The sequence below is a fragment of the Populus euphratica genome, unplaced genomic scaffold (genome assembly GCF_000495115.2).
Source record: "Populus euphratica unplaced genomic scaffold, PopEup_1.0 scaffold237.1, whole genome shotgun sequence".
Lineage (NCBI taxonomy): Eukaryota > Viridiplantae > Streptophyta > Magnoliopsida > Malpighiales > Salicaceae > Populus > Populus euphratica.
Window position 1 is genome coordinate 5,852 of NW_011500086.1, and position 13,415 is coordinate 19,266.

Genomic DNA, 13,415 nt, shown 5'->3' on the forward strand with positions numbered 1-13,415 from the left:
GTTTTTTTAGTGCAGACTCGGGTCAATATCCTTTTCGCGACAGAATTCTCTGCCTTCACATTAGATATTCAAACGGGAACATCTTGAGCCTCTGATATCGAAATCAAGCGATTCAAAAGCTAAAATTTATCTATGCATGTAGGACTATAACTTTGATGAAGGAATCGAAGTGAGATAAAATCTTTTTACAGAACAGAATCTAGCAGTGATTTGGTTGGTCAAAAAGGATCTCCGGGTCTAACTCAAAAACTGACAAATGCTGAGAATCCTGATATGACTGAGAGTATGAACTAAAAAAAAAAATCACAAAAACTAAGCCAAAAATAGAAAAAAAATTTAGTGTAGACTCGGGTCAATATCCTTCTCGCGGCAGAATTCTCTACCTTCACGTTAGATATTCAAACAGGAATATCTTGAGCTTCTAATATCAAAATCAAGCGATTCAAAGCCCAAAATCATCTACGCATCTAGGACTACAACTTTGATGAAGGAGTCGAAGTGAGAAAAAATTATTTTATAGAACAAAAACTGGCAGTAATCTAGTTGGTCAAAAGGAATTTCCAGGTCTAACTCAAAAACTGACGATTGCCAAGAATCCTGACATGACTGAGAGTATGAACTAAGAACAAAAATCACAAAAACTAAGCCAAAAATAAAAATTTTCTAGTGCAGACTCGGGTCAATATCCTTCTCGCGGTAGAATTCTCTACCTTCACGTTAGATATTCAAACAGGAATATCTTGAGCTTCTGACATCGAAATCAAGCGATTCAAAAGCCCAAAATCATCTACGCGTCTAGGACTACAACTTTGATGAAGGAGTCGAAGTGAGATAAAATCATTTTACAGAACAGAATCTAGTAGTAATCTAGTTGGTAAAAAAGGTTTTTTGATCTGACAATGCTAAAGCATCCAAATTTGACTGAGAATCTGCCCTAAGAACAATGATCCCTAGGACTTAATAAAGGTATATGTCAATTTTTGAATATGTCATGAGTGACAGAATATAGCTAGAATGGTCAGATATCGTACGAAACCAAGTCAGAATTAGAGCCTAAGTTGAAACAAAAGAAAAAAATTACGACAGCAGCAGAACCCTTTTTTTCACTTTTGTCAATTTTCTAGCAAATATGAGATACACTCTCACACTTGGTTCAAAACGGGTATACACCATCTCTAGCACGTGGGGTTCAAAATTGAGTAACAACAATAATTACATTCCATAATATTTACAGATATATAAAAAATACTAATGAAGATTTTAACAACGGGGTATTTTTATCTGTGAGCATGTCAGTAAATTTATTGTCAACAAAATAATAGTAAAATTACCTAAAAATATTCTATTAGTAAAACTAAGAATTCTGGTAGGGCACCAAATGCTCACTTAATCACTTGAGTGGACATAATCATTTTGATCTATTTACGGGTTTATTTTATAAACTCAACTCAACGCCATTAACAGTGGATAAGTGTCTGGGTAAAGGATTAGAACGTTTTCAATGTTTATTGTTTTCTTCGAATATTTGATGAAGGACCGTTTCATTCATGGGATTTGTCTTGGGAATCAAAGCTATAGTATTATTAAAGTAATTTTGAATGAAGCTGAAATCACTCATTTCCTGACAAGTAGTCTCCACTAAAGGAGAAATTTGGTTATTGGCTATTTAAATTAGCCGACAATCATACATGGTTAAATTGAAACGTGTGAATGTTGTAATGGTTTCATCTGGGAAAGACTGGGTCGCTCGGATTGAAAAACAAAAAATGTAATCCTTTTTCGGAGAAGTCTGCAAAAGCTTTTTTTTTTAAAATATTCTAGGTCTAGGAGTACAGTCACACGTGAGGAAGGATGAGCACCCGCTCGACGCTCGTTTTTAAAACGATACCAATTGATTGCATATTTTCCACATCGTCCCTTTTTCAAAAGATTGGAAATCAATAATTCTGAGACACATGCTTCGGTAACTTTTACAGGAGCGTTTTGATAAAAGTTTGGGGTTGGTAGGGTCTAGACTCGCTATCATTACAGTGATCTGAAATGATGAAAGGCAAGTCAAGTTCTACATGGAGATTAATCTCCAGTAATATTATTTGAGGTATTTGATTGTTTAAGAGCAATAGTGTAAGAATGCTTTCAATTCAAATTTTACTTATAAAAAAAATAAACTCTTAAGATATACTCATTACATCAAATCAAATTATGTTATAATAAAAAAATTTATGTAATTCTTTTCGGTTTTGCTTCTCCTTTTCTGGTCTCTTTATTTCAGTTAAAGTAGATTAACATTAGTTTTTTTTTAGATTCTCTTCCTCTATTTCTTGTTTTTTTTTCCTTCTGTATTGTCTTGTCGGCTTTATAATATGCTTTTGATAATTATAAAAAAATATATATTATTTACTTAATTTATTTTTATTGTTGTTGTTTTTCATAATTTTAGTTTGTTAATATTATTTACTCAAACATCAAAATTATTATTTTATAAATTAATAAAATATTTATTTCTAACATCTATCATATGTTGGTATTAATATATCTATATAGAAAATATTGCAAGTATACTATATAGAAAATATTATAGTAATACTCTTGTGTTGTAATATTTATTATTAACTTTTATTATTATTATTGTATATTCTCCTCCATATATATATATAAAAAAATTAACTAATAGCTAAATTCTCCTGATTATTCTTAACTGTTGGCATGGCTAACACGTTTCACCGAGTTTTTGTAGTTTACCTAACATTATTACCACTAAAGCAAAGATCATAAGCATCGATTTAAAGGCTTGCCGTCACTGGGTTTTTTGGCAAAGCACGTGCACCAATATCAGTGGTGACACTCAAACGCCTTGTAAGATTATGTGGTCGAATTCACTTACCATAATAATCTAAGTTTAATTTTCTTATCGTTTTTAATATAATTTTAATCCAAATTGTGTGTTTAGCGCTTTTGTAAGTCTCTCTAGATCTCTTGATGTACCACTCAAGTTTTATCATCTAGTAACAAATATTGTAAGAAATCTTTCTGACGATAAGTCTTCGACAATGCAAATTGTCATATACTGTAGTGGCCCAAGACATTTAAATTTTTGGATTGCATTAATAAAGTTTATATTGCACATTTTTCTTCCAGTATGATAATTTTGTTTTTTCCCTCGTTGTTTGGATATTTGAAATAAACAAATATATATACCCCCCTCCTTATCTAATCTGTCTATATATACCTCCGACACAATTGCATTAACCACATAAAGGACACATACATTCCAACATTCGACAGATTCGTCTAAGCAAATGGTATGAAACTATCTAACTTACATTTCCATCCGATGCTAATAGATACATGTGTTTTGATGATGACTACTGTTTGTGCTCAGGCATCCTCGGAAGGAATCATTTCATTGGGACCATGGGGAGGTTTAGGTGGCGACCGCTGGAGTTACAGGGCAAGCGGTGGGATAACTGAGATAGTCCTCCGTGTAGAAGGAAATATCAAGTCCATTTCCTTCAAAGATGCCAGTGGCCTGGTTTCTGGGACATTCGGTGGCACTGGCAACGACCCTAATGACAGGGGTAAAGAGAAAAAGGTGACTTAACTATTCATATATTAATACATTTACAGGGAGGCTAATTCCATAGCATTTTTGTAGATCCTTTATAACCTGTCTGTTATGTTTCTTGCTGAATGTTTTTGTACTTCATTTCCCTTTATAATTTTAACACGTTCACTTGGATATTTTACTTACCTTGTATTTTATGCTTTCTGTCATGTATAGATTGCAATCCAATGGCCTTCAGAGCATTTGAAATCTATAAGCGGAACTTATGGAAGATGCAAAGGATTATTAGTGATCACTTCCCTATCGTTCATTACAAATCTCACTACGTATGTGTTAGGAGATCCAAACATTCAAACACACACGAATTTACGTGGTTCGGCAACTTGCCTACTCCACGGAGCTACTGGTTTGTATTAATCAAGCTCAAAAGCAATACAAACAACAAAACAAGGAGGAGGAGAAAAACTTCTCAACTCAACTCAACTCTCACCCTTAGCACGCTCTCTGTGTTTCTCTCTATCTCGTGGTCTGTCTCACTCACCCTTAGCTCTCTCTCTGTGTTTCTCTCTATCTCGTGGTCTATCTCAGCTATCAATACATCTTCTATTTATAGCTGAGGAGGGAGATGATTGTTCAACAATGGTGGGCAAGTTAGGCACCTACCATTTGACTATAATTTCAACCATGGCTGCCACCAACCATGGCTGCCACCGACCATGGCTGCCACCGTCCCTGGCTGCCACCGTCCATTTGTGTCCACACACATAACAATCTCCCACTTGGACACAAATGGTGTTAGGTCTGTCTTTTAATCTTCAAGACCCACTGAAGCTTTACACAGCTTCAGTTTATCGAGAGTAACTCCTTTGGTTAACATGTCGGCTGGATTCTTGCTTCCACAGATCTTTTCAAGTAACAGTTGTTCATCGTCGAGCAATTGCCTGATGAAGTGATATTTGATCTGTATGTGCTTTGTTCTGGAGTGAAATGCTGGATTCTTGGCAAGGAAGATTGCACTCTGACTGTCACTATACAAAGTACCTTTTCCATGCATCTTGCCCAATTCTTGCAGGAAACTCTATAGCCATACTATCTCTTTTGCGGATTCTGAAACTGCAACATATTCAGCTTCTGTCGTTGAAAGAGCAACTATCTTTTGCAAGGTAGAACTCCAAGAAACAGCAGTGCCTCCTAGAGTGTATATATAACCTGTAGTACTCTTTCTGCTATCAACATCTCCTGCTAGATCAGCATCTACAAAGCCTTCAAGTTTCAAACCGCCAGCTGTGAAAATAAGACATGTCTCCGATGAGCCTTTTAAGTACCTCATGATCCATTTCACTGCCTCCCAATGCTGCTTTCCAGGATTGCTCATATATCGGCTTACAACTCCCACTGCATGGGCAATATCTGGTCTAGTACAGACCATGGCATACATCAAGGAGCCGATAGCTGAGGCGTATGGGATCTGGTCCATGTATCCACGTTCTAGCTCAGTTTTTGGTGACTGGTCTTTACTGAGCTTGAAATGATTCCCCAGAGATGTACATACTGGCTTAGCATTATCCATACTGAACCTGCTGAGAACCTTCTTGACATACTCTGCCTGTGAAAGCTTTAGTATCCCTTTATCTTTGTCTCTGATGATTCTCATGCCAAGTATTTGTTTAGCAGCTCCCAGATCCTTCATTTCAAACTGTTTTGACAACTGTTGCTTTAGCTTGTCAATCTCTTCCATGCTGGATCCTGCAATTAACATATCATCCACATATAGCAGTAGAATGATATAGGAGTTGTCAAAATGTTTGACATAGCAACAATGATCAGCCTGACATTTTGTGTATCCCGTACTACTCATGAAGTTATCAAACTTCTTGTACCACTGTCTTGGAGCTTGCTTCAAACCATATAGACTCTTCTTTAGTTTGCAAACTTGACTCTCCTTTCCTGGTATTGCAAACCCCTCTGGTTGTTGCATGTAAATGTCTTCCTCCAATTCTCCATGAAGAAATGCTGTTTTTACATCTAATTGTTCAAGATGTAAATTTTCTGCAGCTACTATCCCCAGAACAACTCTGATTGTTGTAAGCTTCACAACTGGAGAAAATATCTCAGAATAGTCGATCCCCTTCTTTTGCTGAAACCCTTTTACAACAAGTCTTGCTTTGAACCGTTTGCTTCCGTCATGCTCGGTCTTTACTCTGTAGACCCACTTGTTTTGCAAGGCCTTCTTTCCTTCAGGCAGTTTGGTTAACTCCCAAGTCTTGTTCTTCAGCAATGACTCCATCTCGTCCTTCATGGCTAACTCCCACTTGCTCGAGTTTCCATCTTGTAAGGATTCTTCATAATTTAATGGTTCACCACCATCGGTCAGCAAGATATAATTCAGTAGAAGTGTGAACCGTTGTGGAGGCTTTATAGTCCTTGAAGACCTGCGAACAGCTGGTTCACTTGGCTCTGCACTATCTTGTGAAGAAGTGGTGGGTACTGAAGTGCTTGAACTATCTTGTGTGGACTCTTGAGTGGTAACATCAGGAAGCCCTTCTAATTGTATGAATTCAGATTTCTGTGAACTTGTATCTGAATCAGTTATCTCTAGTTCTGTACTTGATTTGTCTTTGTACAAAACTTTCTCGTTGAAGATCACGTTCCTGCTTCTGATAATCTTCCTGTTATGATCATCCCAGAACCGAAATCCAAATTCTTCATCTCCATAGCCAATAAAGAAACATTTCTTTGATTTGGCATCCAGCTTGTTGCGAGCATCAGAGTCTACATGCACATAGGAAACACACCCAAAGACTTTTAGGTGAGCAAGCTGTACTTCTTTTCCTCTCCAGATTTCCTCGGGCAGTCTGAACTCCAAAGGTACTGATGGTCCACGGTTGATCAAGTAAACTGCAGTATGAACTGCATCAGCCCAGAATGTTTGAGGTAGCCCAGAATGCAACCTCATGCTTCTAGCTCGTTCATTGATGGTCCGGTTCATCCGTTCAGCAATACCATTCTGTTGTGGTGTGCCTGGAACTGTCTTTTCCATTCGGATACCGTTGACAGCGCAATACTCCTTGAAACCTCCATCAATGTATTCTCCTCCATTATCAGATCGTAAGCATTTCAGCTTCAAGCCTGATTCAGTCTCAACCATAGCCTTCCATTTCTTGAATGTGTCAAACACATCAGATTTATTTTTCAGAAAGTAGACCCATACCTTTCTGCTAAAGTCATCAATAAAAGTGACATAGTACCGAGAACCGCCAAGGGATGCTACTGGAGCTGGTCCCCATAAATCTGTGTGCACCAGTTCTAGTTTTCTTGGTCTTAAGGTCCTGCCAACCTTTAAGAAACTGAGCTTCTTCTGTTTTCCGAGAACACAGCTTTCACAAATGTCTAGATCAACATTTTTTAATTCTGGCAGCTTTCCCTTTGACTGAAGTATCTTCATCCCCTTTTGACTCATATGGCCGAGTCTGCAATGCCATAGCTGTGCCTGATTTTCTGCTTCAGTAGAGGCAATTATATCTGCTGATCTTGTGGTCATATACAGGGTGCCGGTTTTCTTTCCACGAGCCAAAACCATTGCTCCCTTTGATACCTTCCACATTCCTCCAGAGAAAAGGATTGAATGGCCACTATCATCAAGTTGTCCGACCGAGATCAACTTCTTCTTTAGTTCAGGAACATGCCTTACATTTTGCAAGTTCCATGTAGATCCATTCATTGTCTTGATTTGCACATCTCCTATACCCACAATCTCCAATGGTTGTCCATCGGCCAGATAGACTACCCCATAATTTCCAGCAGTGTAATTTTGCATCATTTCATGGTGTGGAGTACAGTGAAATGAAGCTCCAGAATCAAGAACCCAATCATCAATAGGACTATGTACAGCAAGGATCAAAGCATCTTGTACCTCGTTTGTAGTGGCATTTACAGAATCAGCTTCAGGTTTCTTTGGTTTTGTGCAACTCCTCATAAAATGGCCAGGTTTGCCACAATTCCAACATTCAACCTGCTTCCGGGGTCCAAACTTGCTTTTGCTTCTGTACCTGGATTTTGATCTGCCTCTGGATAAGCCTCTGTCTTGTCTCCTTCCTCGAGTGTTGATGTTGAAAGCTGAACCTGAACTTGAGCTTTCACCCGAGTCTTTTCTTCGTACTTCTTCAGCTAAAATCAGGTCTCGGATATCATCATACTTTAATTTGGATTTTCCAGCTGAGTTGCTTACGGCTGTTCTCATACCTTCCCAACTGCTTGGAAGTGAAGCTAGCAAAATAAGTGCTCGGATCTCATCATCAAACTCAATTTCAATGGATGACAATTGATTTGTGATGGTGTTGAAATTATTAAGATGTTGTGTAACAGAGGTGCTTTCTGTCATCTTCAGGTTGAACAGCTTCTTCATCAAGTGCACTTTGTTATTTGCTGATGGCTTCTCATACATCCCAGACAAGGCTTCCATCAATCTTGCTGTGGATTTCTCTTTTGTAACATTATGAGCAACTCTTCTTAACAATGATAGCCGGATAATGCCCAAGACTTGTCTATCAAGAATTTGCCAATCTTCTTCTGACATGTTTTCTGGCTTGCTCCCCAACAGAGGAAGATGAAGTTTCTTCCCATATAGATAATCCTCAATTTGCATTTTCCAATATCCAAAATCAGTTCCATCAAATTTTTCAATTCCTGCAGCCTTTATTTCATCAGCCATTTTTACTCTTTCTCGGACTTGAATCTCAAAAATCTGACCTTACAGATGTGTCCGGAATGGCCAAAAATGCTGGAAACGACACTGAGATCACCCAAATCGGACTTCGGATGGCTCCGATTTAAGCAATCAAAGTTTGGGATAACTGGACGCTGCAGATGAAGCCACGTGGCAGGAGGAATAGTCGCTGCGCCACACCTGATTAAAACCCAATTATGCTGACCTGTCAGGATGACGTGGCACACACGTAGACAATGTGGGGTCCACCTAATCTGACGTGGCAGGCCCGCGGAGATTTTTTGGCTGACGTGGCAGTGCTGACGTGGTGCTGACGTGGATGGATGACGTGGCTGCTTGACCGGTCAGACGGATGACGTGGCAGGGGCGCGCGGCTGCTGACTGTGCTGGACGGCTGACGTGGCTGATGACGTGGCTGTGTCGATTTGCAGGAATTGGGGAGGAAGACGCGTGACACGCGTACGGCGCGTCGGTGCGCGTGGGCAGTCCTGGTGGTGGCGCGTGTGGGCGCGTGAGGGCATGTAGGACGTCGGATTTTCGCCGGGTTTTCACCAGTGGATTCCTCTCGTCGTCCTCTTCACGGTGGTATGTTCAAAAACACGTTTTTAGAACTTTGATTTTTGAGTTTGGATCAAACACCCTCTTTTTTCAAGAACTTTCAAGAACAAGCTCTGATACCAGTTGTTAGGAGATCCAAACATTCAAACACACACGAATTTACGTGGTTCGGCAACTTGCCTACTCCACGGAGCTACTGGTTTGTATTAATCAAGCTCAAAAGCAATACAAACAACAAAACAAGGAGGAGGAGAAAAACTTCTCAACTCAACTCAACTCTCACCCTTAGCTCTCTCTCTGTGTTTCTCTCTATCTCGTGGTCTATCTCAGCTATCAGTGCACCTTCTATTTATAGCTGAGGAGGGAGATGATTGTTCAACAATGGTGGGCAAGTTAGGCACCTACCATTTGACTATAATTTCAACCATGGCTGCCACCAAACATGGCTGCCACCGTCCATTTGTGTCCACACACATAACAGTATGGACCTTTTGGAACAGCTGCTCGTGAAACTTTCTCTATCCCGATAGCAGATAGCACCGTGGTTGGATTCCATGGGAGATGTGGTTACTACCTTGATGCACTTGGTATTTTTGTGACACCTGTAAGTTCATTCAACTATATTTTATCAGTAAATATATGGTTATTATTGTTGCTTGTTTTCTTTTGAAGTATGCGTCCTCGTCTGAGTCTTAAGGTTTCACTTCTCTTTGGTTGAATATATATGGATTTTATGAATATTGTTTTCTTTTAAGCTAGCGTCCTCTTCTATATATCAGTACGCCATTTTGCTGTGACATTTTACAGCCTCCTCTAGTATTTCTCAGACATGTATCCTTTTGAAACATTCGCCAAGTGTTGCAATGCCGGTGAGTCGAGCCATATGGCTAGTAACAACAGAAATAATTGACTATTGGTTTTCGTGCAGGCAAATTCTCATGGAAGCATTTCAGTTGGGCAATGGGGTGGTCCAGGTGGAGATCCTTTTAGTTTTAGGGTGGGAAGCTGGATAAAAGAGATAATTGTTCATGAAGGAACCAATATCAAGTCCCTCTCTTTCAAAGACGGCAATGGTCAAGAGTACGGAAACTTTGGCGGCAATAATGCTAATGACACTGGTGAAGAAAGAAGAGTGAGTATGGCATTTATGGCTTGCACAGGATAGCAAATCAAATGAAGCATTTCCTTTTCTCTTCCTTATTTAGCTAAGCTAATACCATATACAATATTCTATGATGCAACATGTGTGTAGATTGAGATCGATGGGCATTCAGAGCATCTAGCATCCATAACCGGGACATATGGAGATTATGCTGGAATGGTGGTGATCACATCACTAGCATTCCAAACTAATCGCACCACATATGGACCTTTTGGAAATGCTACCGGCACTTCTTTCTCCATACCAATTGAAGGTTCGGTCGTGACTGGATTGCATGGAAGTGGAGGCCACTACCTTGGTGCAATTGGCATCCATGTGAAACCTGTAAAGTGTTTCTTTTTTTCATGAATTTTTTTTAAAAAATTTGGTGGGTAGTTTGGGCCCCAGTTAAAGCAAAAAAAAAAAAAAAAAAAAAAACTCTGTAACAGTGGTTATTGGTAACGATGCAGAGGGACATAGAAGGAACCATTTCAATAGGTCCATGGGGAGGCCGAGGTGGGAGTCCATGGAGTTATATGACAAATCGAGGTATAAACCAGATAGTCATCCATGTAGGATCAAACATTAAGTCTATATCTTTCCGGGACACAACTGGCTTGGATTCTGCAACATTCGGAGGCGAAAACCCTAATGACATTGGTGAAAGGAAAACTGTACGTATCCCCCCTTGTGGCGTGTTAAGTTTTTTGACATAAAATATTTCTAAAGGAAAAAATTAACTAAGATTTTTTTTTTTTTTTGCAGTTTGTATTGTCAAAATTTTTTAAAAGTTTTTCAATTTTTTTGCCGTTTGCATTTATGTTTCACAAACTACTAATTAAAATAGTTCACGTATTTTGCTTTGCATTATTTGCAGGTTCTTATTAACTGGCCTTCTGAACACCTGATATCCATAAGTGGGACATATGGCAATTTCAGCACTTTATTAACGATCACATCGCTGTCATTCACTACAAATAGGGCTACTTATGGACCTTTTGGAACCGGTTCTGGCACTGCTTTCTCCATCCCCATAAATAATAATACGGTGGTTGGATTCCATGGAAGAGCTGGACACTACCTCGACGCCATTGGCATCTTTGTCAAACCACAGACGACAATCTAACTTCTTATTGGGAGAAATAAGTTGTCTTATCTCTAAAATATCCATCGATACAATGTCAATGCGTCGATGCTTTGTTCATGGTGTTGTTCTTATATGCTCTAATAATGTACGGAAATTAATGTGTTTTTGTTGTTTCTTAGTGTTGTTTACGAGGGCTTTGACAGCTCTCTGGTGTGCTCGGTTCCTTGATGCTTCGTTGTATCATGTATCAATAAATATTGCGACTTTGAATAAAAGCAGGGATAATGTAAACCCTATCAGTGGTTGAAATCCCTTTAGTAGTGAAAATTTGATTTTCCTTTCAAGCGCATTAGTTTCTTGGGAGGTTCTAACTCTCGTAACTCGGGAATTATTTATACAGAGATAACCATAATAAAAGATCCTTACCTTGTAAAAAATCAGGGATAAATTCTACCAAAAATACAGATAAACAAAGTCATTTATCAATTCTAAACCAACTTTAAAATGCGATAATGATTGTTTTTTACTTAAAAATATATTGAAATAATATTTTTTAAAAAAATTATTTTGATATTAATACGTTAAAATAATTTGAAAACATAAAAAAATAATTTTATACAAAAAAATTTAAATTTTTTAAAAAACCTGTATTTTCAAATATCTTCTTTGACTGTTCATTACATCTTTTGGATGCTATGCTACAATGCAAAGTATGAAAAGAGACTATAATCTGTTCGCAGCATTAGTGAAAAGTACTTTTGAGATTTCAGGACTCAATTTGAATTATTTCACTCGAGCATGCTTTTTTCACAGACAATATAAAATTCCAGAAAGGCCTCAATTTCTATTCATTGAGAAATGTTTTTCATTTAAATTTCTCATTTCTTTCCAAACAATAAGAAAAAGACTAAACCAGATTATCTATTACATATTTTTCCCACAACTCTATTTAGAACTATAGACAAATGTTACTTTATGATGCAGTAATTACACTAAATGATCATAAAAAACTGGCCAAACCCTATTTCTCTTGGTTATGAAACAATTTAAGGAGAACACTTTTTGCTTCCTTTCACTTATTTTTCACTTATTTTGATTATGAAATTTTATCATTTAAAGCAACAATTTTAGTGTTGCATTTTTTTTTTAATATAGAACTAATAAGCACAAATAATACATTAAAACAAAACAATAATGATATAGTGAAGCTTGTGATAATGAGTAATTTTGGACAATGAGGTATGAGTTTGTCACAACAAGATAATGATTTGCTTTAAATAGATTATATTGATGGCCTAACAGATATATTTATAGACTAGTGAGATAATTTTAGGTCCAAGAGGACATATGATCACACCAGATCAGAATAATAATTCAAAAGGGCCATAATATTTCCTTTAACCATTGGATCACACTAAAATTCTTATAAGATTGTTCGTAGGTCGTATTACTTAGAGTAGCTACTCCGATAGTTAGATCTTTAGATTTTGAAAATCTTACCTAGGGCCCTAATTTTGATAATTTTTGTGGTTATCATTGTTATTTTTGGATTTCATGCTTCTTTCCTTTATAATTTTGGATTTTTATTTTGTTTTCTGGTTGAGGTAGGTTTTTGGCTTATTTAAGGCTTTATAAACCTACAGGAGGATTATTATTTTGGAGAAAGTAAAACCTATGAACTTGGGGTTCACATTTGCAACTCCTTTCGCTCATTAAAATTCTCGTGCTCTTTCTTTTTTTTGTTTTTATATTTAGCTTTTGATTGGTATCAAAGCCCACCAATCCCAAGTTTATTGAGAATTGTGTGCTACAATCTTATTGAAGAGAATTTGTTTCTTGTTGTGTGCACTAACAAACCATGGTCGAAAGAGGTCGTGGAGCAAGGCGTGGCCAATAAAGGGATGAGGAGCCCTCCTTTTGAGAGAGGAATGTCCAGGAGCTTGTCATCAAAGACATACAAAGACAAATCACAAAATTAACCCATTGGTTGGAGGAGAGGTACTAGGATGACCAGAGACAGCGTGATCAATACTAAGAAAGTGATTATGGGTCCCTAGCCAGTACTGATAGGGATGTCAAGTTCATGAGCAATTTCTAAAAGAATTTGTAGAGAAGGATGAGAACTCAATTAAACTTTAATAGTGCTTATCATTCTTAGACAGATGGGTAGAGAAAAGTAGTTAATTGCACTCTCGACAACTTATTGCAAAGCCTGGTTAGAGATAAGCCAAAATAGTGGGATATGACATTACTATAAGCAGAGTTTGCTTATATTAGGTCTCGGAATCAGATTACCTAACTGAGTCATTTTGAGATTGTTTATGGGCAGAATCCTTAT

General features: G+C 37.7%; 1 protein-coding gene across 1 annotated transcript; it reads left to right on the top strand.

Annotated features, from left to right (window-relative positions):
• Positions 1-3,216: 3,216 nt before the first annotated feature.
• On the top strand, positions 3,217-11,404 carry LOC105108966 (mannose/glucose-specific lectin-like). The gene is made up of 8 exons (XM_011003501.1): positions 3,217-3,302; positions 3,383-3,592; positions 3,782-3,895; positions 9,331-9,453; positions 9,778-9,981; positions 10,102-10,335; positions 10,461-10,664; positions 10,868-11,404. Exons 1-8 carry the CDS (start codon positions 3,300-3,302, stop codon positions 11,114-11,116), a joined length of 1,341 nt encoding a protein of 446 aa, XP_011001803.1. The 5' UTR covers positions 3,217-3,299; the 3' UTR covers positions 11,117-11,404.
• The last annotated feature ends 2,011 nt before the right edge of the window (positions 11,405-13,415 follow it).

What these genes read in the sequence shown, in the direction of transcription:
- LOC105108966 (XM_011003501.1), top strand. An exon ending in ACAGGGGTAAAGAGAAAAAG is followed by an intron (nt 3,593 to 3,781) that starts GTGACTTAACTA and finishes TGTCATGTATAG; the next exon opens with ATTGCAATCCAATGGCCTTC. An exon ending in TTGGTATTTTTGTGACACCT is followed by an intron (nt 9,454 to 9,777) that starts GTAAGTTCATTC and finishes GTTTTCGTGCAG; the next exon opens with GCAAATTCTCATGGAAGCAT.